The sequence below is a fragment of the Clytia hemisphaerica genome, unplaced genomic scaffold (genome assembly GCF_902728285.1).
Source record: "Clytia hemisphaerica strain Z4C2 unplaced genomic scaffold, Clytia hemisphaerica genome assembly, whole genome shotgun sequence".
Taxonomy (NCBI): domain Eukaryota; kingdom Metazoa; phylum Cnidaria; class Hydrozoa; order Leptothecata; family Clytiidae; genus Clytia; species Clytia hemisphaerica.
This window is the reverse complement of record NW_027104377.1, coordinates 682,152-698,960: the sequence shown is the minus strand read 5'-3', so window position 1 is coordinate 698,960 and position 16,809 is coordinate 682,152. Positions and strand designations below refer to the sequence as shown.

The window sequence follows — 16,809 nt, the reverse complement described above, 5'->3', positions numbered from 1 at the left end:
TCATCACTGCAATGTCTTCAATTTTTCTCAATCGAATGCGAGAAGACAGGATACCGTCTATATCGCACCTCGACGTCTTTTGACCAATTAAATCGCTAGAATCTTACTGACGCGCTGTCTTAATTTTTCATCTTTAATCTGCTCTTCCGCAATTGATTGAACTCATTGTTAATCTATAAGAGAAAAGATTTATAGGATTCAGTACTTAGCCCCTGCTCCGTACTTAGATTAGACTCAATGGACCCAGCCAGACAGGCTTAAAAGTGTTATGAAAAAGGAGGCCCGAACATGGCCCAAACATGGCCCGAATAACTCAGGCCATGTTCGGGCCAAAAGAATTGATAGGGTCTCTTGGCCCAAACATGGCCCTAAGAGGCCCGAGAATTCTAGGGCCATGTCGAGGGTCGTTCGCGTTGCAACAGGTGTTAAAAATGCATGCGGGCGGACGGGCGGTCAAAAACATTCCCGGGTTTTTTTTAATCACGACAGTAACTCGGGGGCGAGTGGTAACGCGAGCAAAACAATTTTTCGATGGTCGTCAGAGCAATTGAATTGAGAAAAAGCTATACTTTAAAAGAACAAATTGCTTTTCCCAGATTTTTTCCGCATCTCTGCACTGGAAAATCAGCGGAAAATTTGATGCGGGCGGATGACGCGAATAGAACAATTTTTCGATGACCGTCTAAAAGAATCTGATCTACGGAAAAAATATTTTATCTGTGCGTTAATTAAAAAGGAATTGGTTTACAAAAAATTTGCCTGTTTTCTCTTGAATCCTGAATCTTGTTTCTTGAATGTACTGCAATTGCGGTATATGAAAAATGTAAAAGTGACGTTTATACTGCAATTGCAGTAAAAAATTACTACCGTCAACTGCTCTAACTTGGGACGATTGGTCGAAACATGGGACTGGTTGATATCTGGTCTGTACTTTCACTTACTGTTAAATCTCTTTGACAACAAATTTGTTTTGATAACTCCACCAAGTTTATCAATCATACTTCTTAGTTACTCTGAGAGTGCACAGACACTCTCGTGTGTTCCACTACAGATTTTTTTCTTATTTCGAAGCCTACTGGGTGCGAAAGAGAAATTGTGTATTTTTTAATACACCGTTCATTAACTCAAATCAAATGACTTTGGAGGTTCGGTGATATGGTGGCCGAATTGCCGTCCCATGTTTTGTCAGATAGTCCCAAGTTAGAGCAGTTGACGGTACCGCAATTGAGGGATTTCCCTGACTGTTCATTCACGACCCTGCTGATGCACCAGACAGTCCGGTGTTTTGTGTTTGGTGCCAAAAAGTCCCTAAGCCACACCGGAAACCTATTGTCCTGTGTTAATTTTTACAACTTCTGTCAAAATAATCTCAAGTTTGGTGTGTTTAGATTGTCCGGTGTTAACAGTATCCCCATCCGACACCAGACTTTGCTTGTCCGATGTTCGTAAAGTTTGGTGCTGCTGCCTGGACTTGGGTGAATGGCAATCATTTTAACAGTTAGCCTAATTCGCGAGGTCCGTTCACCTGTACTGTATAGCCTCTTAAAATAAAAATCTTTAACCGTAAGCATACAATATCTTGACAAACCTGTATAATTTTCTGGTGGACTCGGTACACAGTACAGGTGAACGGACCTCGCGAATTAGGAAAGCCTAACTTAGATTTTATCAGCGTACAGTATAGCTAGCTATAACTTTAAAATCAGTTCAGTAAATCAAAAGTTATGTTAAAATAACTGGCGATTTATAACCTACCCAAAATGACAAAATTCAAGTGACAGGGTTGCTACGTCTGTCAAGAATGTGGAAATTTATGGAAATTTATGCGAAAAATATGGAATTTGAAGGAAATTGTCCAGACTGAAGTCTAGCAAACTTTCTGGAAATAGGAAACTTTCATCCTGGCATTCAAAATTCCCAAATGTTTTTGCTCACTTTCCTTGCATCCCCAGGAAAAGGCTATGTTTTTTTGCGATCCTAAAAGTATCATTTTGTTTAAAAACAATGCAAAAAGTCCCAAAAACTGAAAAAATGGCTAGTTAAAGTATTGATACGGTGGTCTTTTGCTGAATTTCTTAAATTCTGATTGGTTTCTTTTTTTTTTAGCTATTTAACCAGGCTTTTCGAACTTAAAATGAGAATTTTCTCTTTCTTAGCAAATTTTGTTCTTACAGACCTAAAATCAGCCATGCCATGTAAACATTTTAGGGCTTTCTTTTTCTTTTCTTTTTTTGTATCATAGGGGACAAAACGTCCCCCTTCAACAGTTTTGTTTTCCTAGAGGTTCAGGGACTTAAGTTATAGCCTTGGAATTTCGTTCGATATGAGCAAGGGGGAGGGGGTCTAAAGCTTATCAGCCCAAAGCCAATAAAAAAATTCAAAACTTTTGTTGATGACCCCTAACTCACTTTTCAGATAAAAATTCATTTACTGTCCTCTAAAACATTTGACCTAGGTTGCTTGAAAAACAAGAACAAAAAAGGAAAACCAATTGATCAGACTTTCTGTTTTCTTTCTCAAGAAACAATCAAAACATTTACGAAGAAAAATGGCCAGGACAACATTTCTTTGGGTTTCTTTGGTTCCGGGGCTATTCTTTTTTGTGACCAAAGACTTAACATAGATTTCGAATTTGGATTACTAATGAAGTTATCCCTGACTGTGAAACCAACAGTCATTGAGGCCAAGGTATCTTAATCGCTATAATTCAACTTTTAAAAGACGTGGTATCTTTCTCATTCATCACATTTTTAGAAAATGTGGGACATTGAGGCTATGCGGGTCTACAACAGGAAAAAGTTCCAATATGTGTACATGTCGCACAGAATGCAGGACACTTGGCAACAATGAAAGTACATTTTCATTTTTTGCATTTATGGTATTTCAGTTATTCTGGATGATATGTATCTTTAACCTGTAATTCCTCATTAACCATTCAAGGTTTGCTTGTTAGAATTTATCAAGATATTTACATGAAATAATAGATTTCCTTTGAGTCTGATAAAACCTGAATCTTATCAGATAAAAAAATTCTATATAATTTCTATATAGATTCTATATATTCTATATACTGTTCTATATCATGCAAAAAAAACTGAATGTTTATTTTAACCAACAAAAAGTTCAAGTTCAATTGAGTCACTTCATAATGTTTTGAGAAGGAAGGGTGCTAATTTTTCAGTATATGATTTTTGATCTTGGAAAATACATGCCTTAAGAAAGATTTAATAACAATTTTGATGACAACATGTTGAAATAATAAGATGAGAAAATATATTATTCATATTTGTCATTTTCACTGTTTCATCAAATTTTGGGCCAAAATGGGCCATTTATTGACCTTTCAAGAACCAATATCTTTCCAGCACATTCACAAAACCCCGTGATGTTATATATCATTGAAAGCAAAATTTTAAATAGATTCTGAATATCTAATTTTCAAAATTGACAATTCTGTTGGGTGAGAGCTATAGTGCTTAAAACTAAAAGTAGTTTTTTCAACAGCTGGGACGAGCTTCTTGCTTATTGCTAAAAGAATAATTTGTAATGAGTTTATAAGATATCTTCTTATTATTGTTTTGATGCTGGAATCATCAGAGTTTTTTAAATTATTCAACATGACATGAGGATGCGCCCTCAAGGTTTATTAGTAATAAGTGATAATGTAGTGTGATATTTAGGAAAATTAGGGACTATTTAATACATCCAGAGTTTTAATTTGAAATAGTTTGAAATAGCACAAATGATGTGACCTTGAGAGTTATTGTATATAACAATGTTTTGCAAAATTATTTTCTGTTTTTCTTTTATAGTTAGTAAAATAACTAATACAAATCAAAATGGGAGTTCCAGCATTTTTTCGCTGGCTGTCAAAGAAATACCCCTCCATTGTTACTCATTGTGTGGAAGAAAAGGTCAGTAGCGCTCATTTTAGTTGGGAATACTCTATACAATACTCAAACATAGCGAAATAATTTCCTAAAGACTAAGTGCTGCAGTGATTCTAGAACTCTGTGCTCCTTTAGCTTCCTGTTTGAACATTTACCTAGCATCAAACTTTGGTTAGTGGGCCTATGATATTCTAATGAGCACTGCTCTCTAGGGTATTTAATCTCTAGTATAGCACTTCAGATTGGCTTTTTTCAGATATTGATTTTATACATATCGGACAATGGCACTAAATAGAAGAAATTCGGTGGATATTATATCATACCCTATTATTTTTCGAAAAACTGAAACAACCAAAAACATAAAATCTTTCTCCTTTATTTTTTAGAAAAGAGGAATTGATGGGGAAGCAGTTCCACTTGACACCAGCTTACCAAATCCCAATGAATATGAATTTGATAATTTATATCTGGACATGAATGGTATCATCCATCCTTGTTCGCATCCTGAAAACAAGTAATAAACATTTTTGACAGTCAAAGATTAAATTTGGAAGCTTGCAGTGTTCTATTCTTTAACTTATATTCAGCAATCAGGTCATCATTTGGTGGCTGATAGCCACGCAGTTACAACGAAAGGCATTTGTCTTCTGTCTTACTTCAAGATTAAAAAAAACATTATTTCGAACTGGCCTCCAGGTTGTATTAATATGGTAAACATATGTTATCATTTTCTTTGTAGACCAGCACCAAAGAATGAAGCTGAAATGATGGTTAACATTTTTGAATATATTGATAGGTATAAAATTACTGTTATTAAAGGTGATTTTTTCTCCCATCTTTATTGCTAAAAGACTTCTAAAGTGACGCTGACATTGCCTCTTCAAGCACTCAAGGGCAAACTAGTTTAGATTGTTGCTGCAGCTCAACTGTTTCCTGAATAGGCTTCTGAACTTTTCTCTTTTAGAATCTTTTCCATTTGTCGACCAAGAAAGTTGTTATACATGGCTATTGATGGAGTAGTAAGTCAATCTTTCTCTTTTTTTACTGAAGTTTGTTAAGGCTCTACCCAAATACAGTCAAAAGTTTTTGAAATTTCAGTAATGAAGTTTTCATTCAAATTAGATAAAATGAGATTTTTATTTATTACCATAGGCACCAAGAGCTAAGATGAATCAACAAAGATCCAGACGTTTCAGAGCTGCTAAAGACTCAAGAGAATCGAAACAAATTATTCATGATATCAAGCAAAAGCTACTTGAAAAAGGTAATTAGACGTGTATTTTATTTCTTATTTGGAATTACGTTACAAAAACAAAGTGAAGGTTGTTTTATTTAATTGTACATAATAGTAAAATAGTAAGATGAAGGCTGTTATAGTTTCTTAAGCTCTCACATTTTTATTTCAGGATGCCTTTTGCCTGCAGAACCAGAAAAGAAGGAATCTTTTGACAGTAATTGTATTACCCCAGTAAGTTGTCCTTCCTTTTTCCTTGTCATTGTGATTGATAGGGATGATATGCTGTCCAGAACCTCAAACTTGAGGTTCAGAGACAGGATGAACGTTTAACTAAAATTTCTAGATCCTTTAAATGTAAATTGGTTTAATTCAGGACTAAATGTTTCATATCAAAACACCTGAAAAAGACTGGGAGCTCCCAACTAGCTGTAGATCTTACTAAACCTGAGTAAAAACAGCAAGTCTTTTTTTTTGCATGCTGTCATAAAAAAAACATAAATATCACAAATATCAATTTTCTTGTCCCTCTTTTTATAGGGAACAGACTTTATGGATAGGTTGTCAGTTTGTTTACGGTTCTACATTGCAGACAGATTGTCCCATGACCCTGGATGGAAAAATGTTAAAGTTATTTTATCAGATGCTAATGTGCCAGGAGAGGGGGAGCATAAAATTATGGATTATATTCGTAAACAACGTGCCCAGCCAGACCATGACCCAAATACTAAACATTGTTTAAATGGTGCTGATGGTAGGTGGCTATTGCTTTTCAAGAATGATATTATAACATATTCAAGGACGGAGAGAAATTTTTGTTACGATTTGGATTTATGCAGTTCAATTCAGATCCTTCCCCTTGAACACCTTTAAAAAAAAGGAATAAAAGTAATTTAGTAATGCAAGGTGTGTTACCCTTTATATAAAGGAATGAAATTCTCGAGTTCTGTAGATAAGGTTTTTCATTTTCAGTTGTATGCCTTTTTTAATGAAAAATAGTACCATTCATGAAATATTCTTTTTTGTGTTTTAGCGGACTTGATCATGTTAGGTAAGTCTTTTCTTATGAGCTTGTTTGTTTATCATGTTAAGTTCCAAAAATTCTAAAATTCAAAATTAAACTTTATTTATTTATTTTCAAATGTCGAAACTTATCATTGTTGACATTAGGATTGATAAAATTCATCAAAAAAAGCTATTATTTATGAGATCTTCTGCATTTTTTTGAATGATAGAGATATCTGAGATTAGAAGAAAGTTCTTACTCAATTTTTGTTAGGATTAGCAACACATGAACTTCATTTCACAATCATTCGTGAAGAGTTCAAACCTGGTCAGAAAAAACCTTGTGAAATTTGCGCCCAAGCAGGTAAGATAGTGTTCCATAATTTTTTGTTTACAGCTTTCTATATACAATGTATCTTCTCTTCACTACTAGGATTTTTCTGTGAATCAATCTAGGAGACTTGTTACTAAAATCTTGGACATTGTGATGTTTAGTGACGTGGTGGTATACCCAAAAACTTTAAAGTTATTTTAGTACCACAGTGTACTAAAATACCCAAACGGTGGTATCCAGACTAAAAGTAGAGAAATTTTTAGTACATTTTTGTACTAAAATTAGTGATTTTCATCATTTTTTAATCTTCTTTCAGATTTTTTTGTGATTTTCAGAAGTTTTTTCATCATTTTTCAAAAAAAATTGAATTTTTTTCATTTTAATGAATTAGAAAAATGGTCCCCAGAAGACAGGATTTATCCTGAGAAGGACCAAATTGGGTGGTCTCAGACTCTGCGTCAAAATGTCTCCAAAACTTTTAGTACATGGTTATTAAAATACCACTTCTCTAATGGGGTGGTGGTATGCAAAAAATTCTCAAAAACACTTTTAGTACTCATATGTGTCCAAGATTTTAGTATCGATCCCCCTGAATCAATCGGTCAGTTTGTTTTATCTGTACAATTAGAGTATGTTTTTTATGGCTTACTTTAATTTCTTTTTAGGACATGATAAATCTGACTGTGAAGGTCTTCCGAAAGAAAAGGTTTCTGAGGTAAATAACAGTGTCACTTTAACCACCAATTCACTGGCAACTCTTTTTCAAGAATATAATTATGCCATTTGAACTACAAACATCTCAATTTTAAAAAAACTTTCATTTTCGATCATTATTGCTATTAGTTCATGGGTGGAACAAAACAATTGTGGTGTTCTCTAGCCCATAAATTTTGGTTTTAACTGGGGTGAGTCAAAGTTAGAAAAATGATAGCTAATGACGTCATGTATTTCATCTATTGTATATCAATTATTTCTTCTCAGAACGACGAGATTCAACCCTTTGTTGCACCAGAAGTTGAATTCATATTCATCCGTCTGTTTGTATTGAGAGAGGTATCATTGACCCTTTTCTTGTCTAGCTTTTTGAAAACTTTTTGAAGATTATTTCTGCTTAAATGGAATCTTTCATTAAAATGAAAAAGATGAAAATCTTTTTTTTTTAATCATTTAAATTTTTTGTTTTCAGTACTTGGAACGTGAACTCAGAATGGATGGCCTTTCATTTTATAATTTCGAGGTAACATTTTTTAAAGTTTTTTAAGACATGATTATGATTATCTTTAAAGTATCCTTGGATCGTCGACGATAACAAGTGTTTAAACCTATTTTTATTCATTCATTCATTCATTCATGCATTCTCTTGTTTCATTCAGTTGTATTTTCGTTTAGCGCGCATTGGACGATTGGGTGTTCATGTGTTTCTTTGTTGGTAACGATTTCCTCCCTCATTTACCGTCACTGGAAATCAGGTATGCTTTTCTTTGTTTTTTAGCTGTTCTAGGAAATATCCTAACATATTATTCCATATAAATGTTTCAAAACTTTGACTAGCAGGTAATTCATTCTCTGACTGTCTCTGAGAATGTATGAATGGGTATGGGTTTGTATCACCAAAGACAATGGAAATGTTCTTGCAATTAGACTATACATAGAAACTCTTCCCATAACCTTGATCATCACTCAACCAACATAATTAACTGTGTCAAGGAATCAAGAAACACTCTCTTTAGATATAATTTTCTTTTAGGGAAGGTGCAATTGACAGACTGGTGAACATATACAAAAAAGCTCTTCCTTTAATGGGAGTAAGTATTATATCCTTCTTCTTTAATACCTTTAACCGTTTTCTGAACATTTTTGAAAGATCGTTCTCTGAAAAAATGAGATGAAAAATTATAAAAATTATTAGCTATAGTTCCATTTCTCATTTAAAAAAATGCTATACTGATATAATTGCATTTGTTCTTTAGGGCTACCTGGCTGACAGTGGCTTTGTTGAAATGTCTCGAGTACAAATCATTTTGAAAGGTTTGATCATTGTATTGCTTGTTTCCTCGATAAGTAACTTTGTTTTTTTAGGCAGCTTGATTGATCCAAAATATATTTCCAGACTTGAATGAATACATTTAGCTCATGTCTAGAAAAAGTCTGGCTTTTGAGAAGAAATTGCTGTGGCACTATAATCGACTGCTTGCTCTATTCTCATCTATCAATTATTTCTGATGATTTCAGAATTGGGTGGTGTTGAGGATGAAATCTTTCGAAGGAGACAACAAAATGAAGTAAACGTCTATTGATAAATAAAGTGTTATTTCTACGAGATAATTATGAAGCTGTTATTTGTAGAAAAACAAGTAATTCGGCACGCATTTTATAGTCGTCCAAGGATTGCTGTGTAAAGGAAATATTACGATTCAAACCGTGTTTCCGAGTTAAATGTGGGTTTTAAAGCATTCTTGCTACCATTACCGTGGGTGTCATATGAAATTGTTTTCCCTTACCAGGAAAACTTCCAACGACGACGTAAGCAACAAGAAGAGAGAAACAAAAGGCAGCGCAGAGTGAGTCCGATGAAAAGGTGGTCTTTCTTTGCGAGACACAATATTTTAATCCATTGTTTTAGTTGCTTTGCCTTTTTTAAAGGATTCTGTTTTGTCTTGAATTCAAGTTATCGGAACCAAAATTGGAAATTTTCCATTTGAAAAATTGTTGCCTTCAATGGTATAGTATATAAAATTCATATTATTGGTATTTTAGGAATCTGTGAACCTTTAGAATTTTAGGTTGTGTCATTTTCACTGTGAAACTTTAGAATGTAAAAATTGTCATATTTCTACTTTTAGGAAGGATCAGATGGACCTGGTTGGTCACCAAGCAATTACGCCTCACCCCTTGGGCGTGGTCAATCACCATCTTCGTCTTTTCATAATTCGCCATCACACAAACAATTCTACCAAGGACAAAGAACACCTGAACCCAATAGGAATAAGGTATAACTAAATACCGAGTCAAATGCAGAATGATTTTAGCAAAAAAATATCGAATAATTTTTTTTTTTAATGCATTGTGTTAAGATATTTTCCTTACTTTTGCAATATTTTTTTTCAGATGGCAGCGAACGATTTGAGAAACATGTTATTAACTCCTAACCCAGATGGTGCAGTGGTATGTTTTTTTTTTCGTGTTTTTTTATGTTTGTTGAAATCGTAGATGGATTCTTGGATTGCACGTAATTCGTTTTGAATTCAGATTCAGCAAGCTGGTATTTTCATCCTCCTGAAACAGAATTCTCACCACGATGGAAAGATTTATTTTTTCGGGAATCATTGTTTCATTGTTTTATGTTTGAATCAATCGAAAAGAAAAACGAAAATAGATTTCGGTATTGTACTTTTCTCTGTTGCTTGTGCTCAAGTGTTCACACTCTGTTTAAGTACCCGAACGATGAAGGAAATTCTATACACCTATCCCATAACGATACGGTCAGCTTTCAAGAGTACTGCTATTGAATTAAGTTAAGGAAAATTTATTTCTGGTGCACGGTATTTTTAAACTGCCTCTAAATAAACCATGCAAATTCCCGCCATGTTAGATACATTTCCTCGAGCTCTGCGGTCCAAACTATTTTTAGCCTTCGAATAGCATACCACACTCCAATGCAAGGGTATCTTTCATTTTTCATAAAAGTGCTCTCCTATGTCTGTGTTTTTGATGCTGTCGGCAAAAATGTTTTCCATCATGGCGATCTAAATCTACAGGCCTAGCAAGCGTGCAGCGACTTCGATTTAGAACGCCTTGTTTTCCATGTATTTTCGTTATATAATAGTTCTCTCAAAAGCTGACCGCGTTGCTTAAGATTGATAAGTGGATTAATATAAACTATCGACTATCGACTATTGATATTGTGATTGCGTTTACTTTTTTTATTCAGGATTCACCAAAACCAGGAGAGAAGCGAAAACATGAACAGGTGGAGGAAAAGAAGAAAGAGCCAGAAGCACCACAAGATCACATTCGGTATATTATGTTTCATTTCGTGTTTCAAGGACTTATTTACTTCAGTGTGAATAGAATTGACTTTGCATTAATTCGCCAGGGCATGATAAAAAAGGGATGAATTTCTTTTCGGCAATGAGATTTTGAAATCTCAAGAATTTTAAGCCAGGTATGTGCAAAATAGTTCTACAATGCATTAAAATCTTTGATAAGTCGCAAAAATTCGTGCAACCAATCAAATATCTTTCAGGCTATATGAAGAGGGTTGGCGATCGCGGTATTACCTTCATAAATTCAACGTTGACCAAGACGACGATCCGGAATATTTCAAACGATTCACTAAACACGTGGTAAGTGCATAGACGACCATTGGTTGGTAATTTTCTCCATCGTGGGCATGATTTTTCGAACTTTTTATTCTATTGGGTATGTTAAAAAAACTCAAAATGGGATTAATCAAGATCGGAAGATTTAATCTTTGCCTCCCAAAAAATTTAACCTTTTTTCTTTTTTCTTCTACAGGCTGACGAATACGTATTAGGATTATGTTGGGTTTTACGGTATTATTATCAAGGCTGTCCGTCATGGAAATGGTTTTATCCATTTCACTACGCACCGTTTGCCTCCGATTTCGTTGATATTGTCGATGTGGACACAAACTTTGAAAAAGGAACAGGGCCGGTTAGTGTTTATTTGATCCGCTTACTTTTTTTGTTCTTTCTAGATGAATCTTAAAGAATTTTAAAGAAAAAGTTCACCAGCCAAAAATGCTTGTTATATCAGTATAGTAGATCTTTGTTAATGGTTTATTTCCTCTTTTCAGTTCCGTCCATTGGAACAGTTGATGAGTGTGTTCCCGGCAGCAAGTGGTAAATTCCTCCCGCCCACATGGAGAGCATTGATGTCAAGCCCGGTGAGTAAAACTTATTTATTAATTCAATTTTATATCCAACATTTTCCACGTAAAAAGGGTTTGGTTTTTTCTATTGTTGAGTGACGAAAAGGAAAGCTTTCATTCAGAAAGTTTAGCCCCTCTATGTGCCATGATGGTGCATTTCAAGGCTGAAAGTTCTTATTTTGTATGGGCTAGATCAATTTTCTTTCTTGTTCCAGGACTCTGAAATCATCGATTGCTACCCATGCGATTTCAAGATCGATTTAAATGGAAAGAAAATGGCTTGGCAAGGTAATTTTGCTGTTCATTCATTTTTATGGCCAAATATGCTTGTTTTTAAATTGCTGTTACGCTAGAATTTTGTCGAAATTATATCTAGTCTGAATCTTGAACTCCTTGGTTTTAGGTGTTGCATTGCTACCATTCGTAGATGAGAAGAGGTTACATCGTGCTTTGAGTCAAGTGTATGGTGACCTCACCGAGGACGAGAGTAAGTATTCTTTTTTCGAGAAAGATAAACGGGTTTGTTCAATTTTAACGATTCAAAAAGTCTTTTATTCAAGCGATGAAAGTACAGTAGCCTCTAGCCTCTTTTTTAGTCAAAGAACTTGTTATACATTTTTGGAAAGCTAAGGGGTAGGGGAATCAAAATAACATAGGCTCTAATTTTTTTTTTCGGATACTTTGGTGTGTTTTTCGGAGACGGTCTCAGGCAAAAATCATAGGGTCAAAATTTAATGAAAATTGTAGCTTGAGAAAAGAGAGACCTGCTGTATAATTTTTGAAAGCTCTCAAAAAATTAAGATTAAAGATATATTGCGAGTATAGGTAGTATAGTATCTGTACCTAACTCAAAATATTGACCCTTGAAAATAGTGTTTTTCAGCAGGAAACAGCTATTTTGTCCACTTTTTGCACTTTTTGAAGAACTTTTTTTCGAATTAGAGAGAGTTTACTGTAAATTTTCAAGACTTTTTCTCTTGAAATGAAAAATATTTTCAAGCAGCTCACATTTTGTTTCGTTAATGAAATGGCGGATTATAACATGTAAACAAGGGCACAAAAGTAACTTTTCATCATCGCTTTTAGCACGTCGGAATACCAATCGACAAGATAACGTAATGTTCGTTGGCAAAGGAAATGGTCTTTTCGACTTCATCACTGGTTTAAACGAAAGCAATATGTTAAAAGAGGTACAAGTGATTTCTATAAAAACAAAGTTACAAAAACTTAAGGCTTCGAGGCGAAAAATTTAAGAACATAAGGCTTCGCGAACTTTAAAGCAAGGAATTTCTTAAGAAATATCTAATACCCTTAAAATGCTCCCTCCTATTCAAAGGTACCAGGCTTCAGGATTCTGTTAAATTTTCACTAATCTCAAGTTGTCAGTTGTCATCGAAATTACTTTAGGCGTACAAACTTTACGACATTTACTTTCGCGAATTTGAGGGGAAAAAAATTTTCGCGAGCATAAACTGTCGCGGATCGTTGGATAAAAATGAGAATTTTCGATGAATTGAAAAATATTCCTTATATTGCTCTGTCAAGAATACTTTCGCGAAGAAGGCCAAAATTTGCGAAAGTGATCAATTGATATTAATTTAATTCCCACTATCAAAATTTTTCAATTCAGGGCAAACAAGACATTGTGACTGACTTTTCGAATGGACAGCGTGGAAAGATTTTTTACGATGATAAAGTTGTCATGCCGGGAAGGTTTGTTTCTTCTGCTCTCGCTTATGATACTCTAGAACTGTATTTTGGTGATTATATTAGGCGAGACCAAATTCATTTATTGTTCTACGGGCCCGACTGACCCTGATTTTTCCAAAATCGAATAATGATAATATTGAATTTGCAAGAAAGTATTTTTATCTGAGCAGTTGAAAAATTGTAGATTAATTTGTGCCCAGAACTTAGATGGATTTAAAATACCACAATGGAAATGGTACGAAAGTCGCTCATCAATAAAGAGGAAAAAGTCTACTGCTTCAAAAAATCAAAAATGTTTTAGATTTCTATTTCCCGGCCCTAGATTTTAAGAAATTTATTTTTATTATACCGACCAACCGACCCATATTTTTCTGAAGGTCTTCCCGTAGAACAACTTTCATTGTCGAAAGCAAGTCTAATTTGAATCGGTAAAAGTTTTCAGGAGGGGGTCTGTGTTGTACATTATCAACAAAAATGTTTTCTCTCTCATTTTCAGTTTCTACCCATGTCCGGTTCCCGGTCAAGAGGATATAGCTTCTGTACAAAGTATAAGGTATATTTCTGATAAATTGTCATGATCTTTTTATCGCTGGAACATGTGCCTTTGATCAATTTAATTCAAGAGTTACTAAATTCATTGTCAATTCAATGTAATCATTCTTACTCTCGGGTACCTAATAGCCGTCCCCCCCGCTAATTTCCAACCAGGACATTCTTATTCCAACCCCCCCCCCCCCCGCTTATTAATTTTTGGGAAAATGTTTTTGAAAGTTCCGTTTTTTGTCCCAATTATGCTGTATTAGCCTTCTTTTCAAAAAATTTCCACCCAGGACATTTTTATTCCACCCCCCCCCCCCGGCTATTAGGTACCCGAGAGTAATTATGCAGTGTCTCCTAGCTATATGTCACCAATACTTATTTTTTCAAGTGTACGATACGAAGATCCAGAGTATGATGAAGACTTCAAATTTCTCGCAAAACCACTCGAAAAATGCACGTAAGGAAGTTTCTTTCCTAATTCACCTATCAGCCCTTAACGTCGTGGTCGGCTTTTATGGTGTTTGCTAATGAATGTACTTTAAGAAAATGATGTCAAAATTCTCAGTTTGTAAGGATGTCAATGCGTCGACATTACAGCATTTTGACATTATTCCCTCCTGGTAAACTCGAACCCAATCTCCTGTATGGTTTTAAAAGTTGATAGGTGTATTTTTTAACTTTCCTCTACGAAGGGTCATTAGGTATGTCGAGATATCGATTACATTTCCGTGCATAACGTCTCAATGATTTGCTTTCTCTTTTGACAGGCCTCCAGAAAGGGTAGTGAAACCGGGAGATTTTCCACAAGACAAAGTATGGCGCCCCAAACTTGGAATGGGAAATCGCAACTTCAATCCGAATCACGTTTCTCCTGGTGGCCAACGAATGCTGAGGTATGTTTTATTGAAGGGAAATGCATTTTCATCAGATAGATTGATGTCTATAAGTATGAATGAGTCGCTTGAGAGATGTCAGTTCTAAATCTAAACTTGATCGAAAGAAAGTACAAAATGACTGACCTAGTCAAATCTACTGCTACTGAAAGATGTGAATCTCCTCGAAACTTTCTTCATTCTGTTATCCATCATTTTTAGACATGAACTTGGCATGAACAACCGAGGTTCGCCGCGAGGAGGTTATTCACCTCAAAACAATCGATTCCGTTCGCCTGGCGGTCCCGGATCCTCGCCCCATGGTGTAAGTTGCTCTCTTTTGTGTGTTTTAATAAAGGTGTTATTCATTTTCTAATATTTATATATTAGAGTTTTGTTTCAAAGCTCTGACCACTTCAGCCTGTGCACCGTTCCCCTTGAGATTTCGTATCTTTATTTTTCGAGGATGAAAATTATTCATGCAGATCCTGTGTGTCCTACACCTTCAAAAGATTTTGCAGTTTTCTTGTACGTTTTCCTAGTTTTACAACCAATCATTGTCGACTTTTTTTTCGAGTGACTTTATCCAATCAAATACGTCCTACAAAGCTACTTAAATTAAAATATTACCTTAGATCTCCTTTTCTCTTTCTAGGGGAGCCGTTGGGGTCCACCAAACTCTTACAATTCACCACCGCCCCAATACGGTTACGGCACACCACCCAGAGGCGGTGGTGGAGGTGGTTACCATAGGAACAATCATCAACAAGGTGGTGGTTCATGGGGTGGCAATTCGTGGCGTGGTGGTGGTGGGGGTGGTCATCATCGAAGTCAAAGTCATCATGAGAGGTCGTTCGATGGAGGACATCATCAAAATGATCCGGTACTTTTCACTTCTCAATTTCTCAACTAACTCCGAGTGTTACCATTAGAGAATAGCTATTGGGGGAACACTTTTGCATAATACCATTACTGGTCTTTTTTAAATTGTAAAACTTTCGGATCAAGCTTCCTTTTCAAAACATTTAAAATTAATTTCGCCGCACATGGGATATAGTTGAGTGGAAAATAGGACCCACTTTACTTATGGACATCGTCAACGATGCTTGATCTGAAAGTTTTACAATTTAAAAATGACCAGTAATGGTATTATGCAGAAATGTTCCCTCAATAGCTATTTCCTAATGGTAACACCTCAAAGTCCTTAATTTGCTCTTGAATCACGTCATTCGGACCAAAGACTAAAGAAGCAAAAATTTCTGTTGTTGACATATAATTTACGGTGGCCCATAAGGCTCACGGTGTACTTCCAGTTCTGACACTTTCAGTTCACAAATTTGATAAGAACTGGAACTGCGTCCTGGGGTCAATGGCACATAATTCTCAAAATAGACACTGCGAACTTCTGACAAAATAATTTCTATTTTGGTCCAACCCAAACAGAGTCCGAGTTACAAGAGACAACACGTGTTGAGTTGTCGAGTTATTGAATAGTTGCGTTATCTGCTTTGCATTTCTTACTTGATTCATTATTATATTGGCGTAAAAATTTTATAAAGATTTTTGAAAATGTATTTTACTATCTAAGTAATCACTCGGTTATAGTCCAAAAATCACAAACTCAAAAATTATGACTCGTTTCTATAACTCGACCTAAATTTCCCAAATGTTTGCTTGCTTGAAAATTTCTTTCGGAAGTGCGCAATGTCAGTTGAGCCTTCTCGGCCATTGAGCCTGGATAGTTCCATTTCACAAATTTTAAAAGATAATACCTTGATGCCACAGACTTGACCACTTTGGACCCTAAGATCTTAACGTTGGGTATGATACACACACAGCACGATAACTTTCAAATGTGTTTTCTATTTAAAGTTATCGATATCCTTTTTAAGTCTTAAGGTTATATTGAAAAAGGTGTTGTGGTGTAACTCAATTTTAGAAAGTTTTGCATGATATTTCTTTCTGCGTTTTAGAACCGTCGAAGATCTTACTCAGATAGGAGATCAGAACAAAGAAGATATTAAGAGGTTGAGCAGAGGTGAAGAAGAATTCTGTGTCAAGAACTTTTTATATCCTGAAAATTGTCGGTCAGAAAATGACCATTTTTTTATAAGCTACCTGGTTTTTACTTTTATTGTATTTTTATTGAATTCGTTAATTCAAGAATGAGATAATATACTTACAAATACTCTAGGCTGCATGCATCCCCAAATTAGTTTTGATATAGGGGATGCGAATCGGGCTCTGACATCGCTTCCGAGAAAATTACCGAATAGCTATGTATTTTGCAGAATTTTGGCGACTTGTATTTTTCAAAAAACTCGATGTGT

General features: G+C 35.1%; 1 protein-coding gene across 1 annotated transcript; it reads left to right on the top strand.

Annotated features, from left to right (window-relative positions):
• Positions 1-3,815: 3,815 nt before the first annotated feature.
• Positions 3,816-16,667, top strand: LOC136818898 (5'-3' exoribonuclease 2-like). The gene is made up of 33 exons (XM_067075137.1): positions 3,816-3,914; positions 4,277-4,404; positions 4,630-4,686; positions 4,855-4,909; positions 5,043-5,154; positions 5,297-5,358; positions 5,665-5,878; positions 6,158-6,175; positions 6,404-6,493; positions 7,129-7,178; positions 7,445-7,516; positions 7,650-7,700; positions 7,853-7,932; positions 8,211-8,268; positions 8,434-8,491; positions 8,696-8,745; positions 8,968-9,024; positions 9,307-9,453; positions 9,572-9,628; positions 10,395-10,480; positions 10,710-10,809; positions 10,982-11,140; positions 11,283-11,372; positions 11,573-11,645; positions 11,761-11,844; positions 12,444-12,547; positions 12,988-13,070; positions 13,564-13,620; positions 13,996-14,064; positions 14,375-14,500; positions 14,702-14,804; positions 15,135-15,362; positions 16,453-16,667. The coding sequence occupies exons 1-33, from the start codon at positions 3,840-3,842 to the stop codon at positions 16,501-16,503; spliced, it is 2,904 nt and encodes a 967-aa protein (XP_066931238.1). The 5' UTR covers positions 3,816-3,839; the 3' UTR covers positions 16,504-16,667.
• The last annotated feature ends 142 nt before the right edge of the window (positions 16,668-16,809 follow it).

Excerpts from the sequence above, each read along its gene's own strand:
- LOC136818898 (XM_067075137.1), top strand. The coding sequence starts at position 3,840 with ATGGGAGTTCCAGCATTTTTTCGCTGGCTGTCAAAGAAATACCCCTCC. Across the intron at positions 4,910-5,042 it reads ACATGGCTATTGATGGAGTA|GCACCAAGAGCTAAGATGAA; the intron begins GTAAGTCAATCT and ends TTATTACCATAG. Across the intron at positions 8,746-8,967 it reads GAAGGAGACAACAAAATGAA|GAAAACTTCCAACGACGACG; the intron begins GTAAACGTCTAT and ends TTCCCTTACCAG.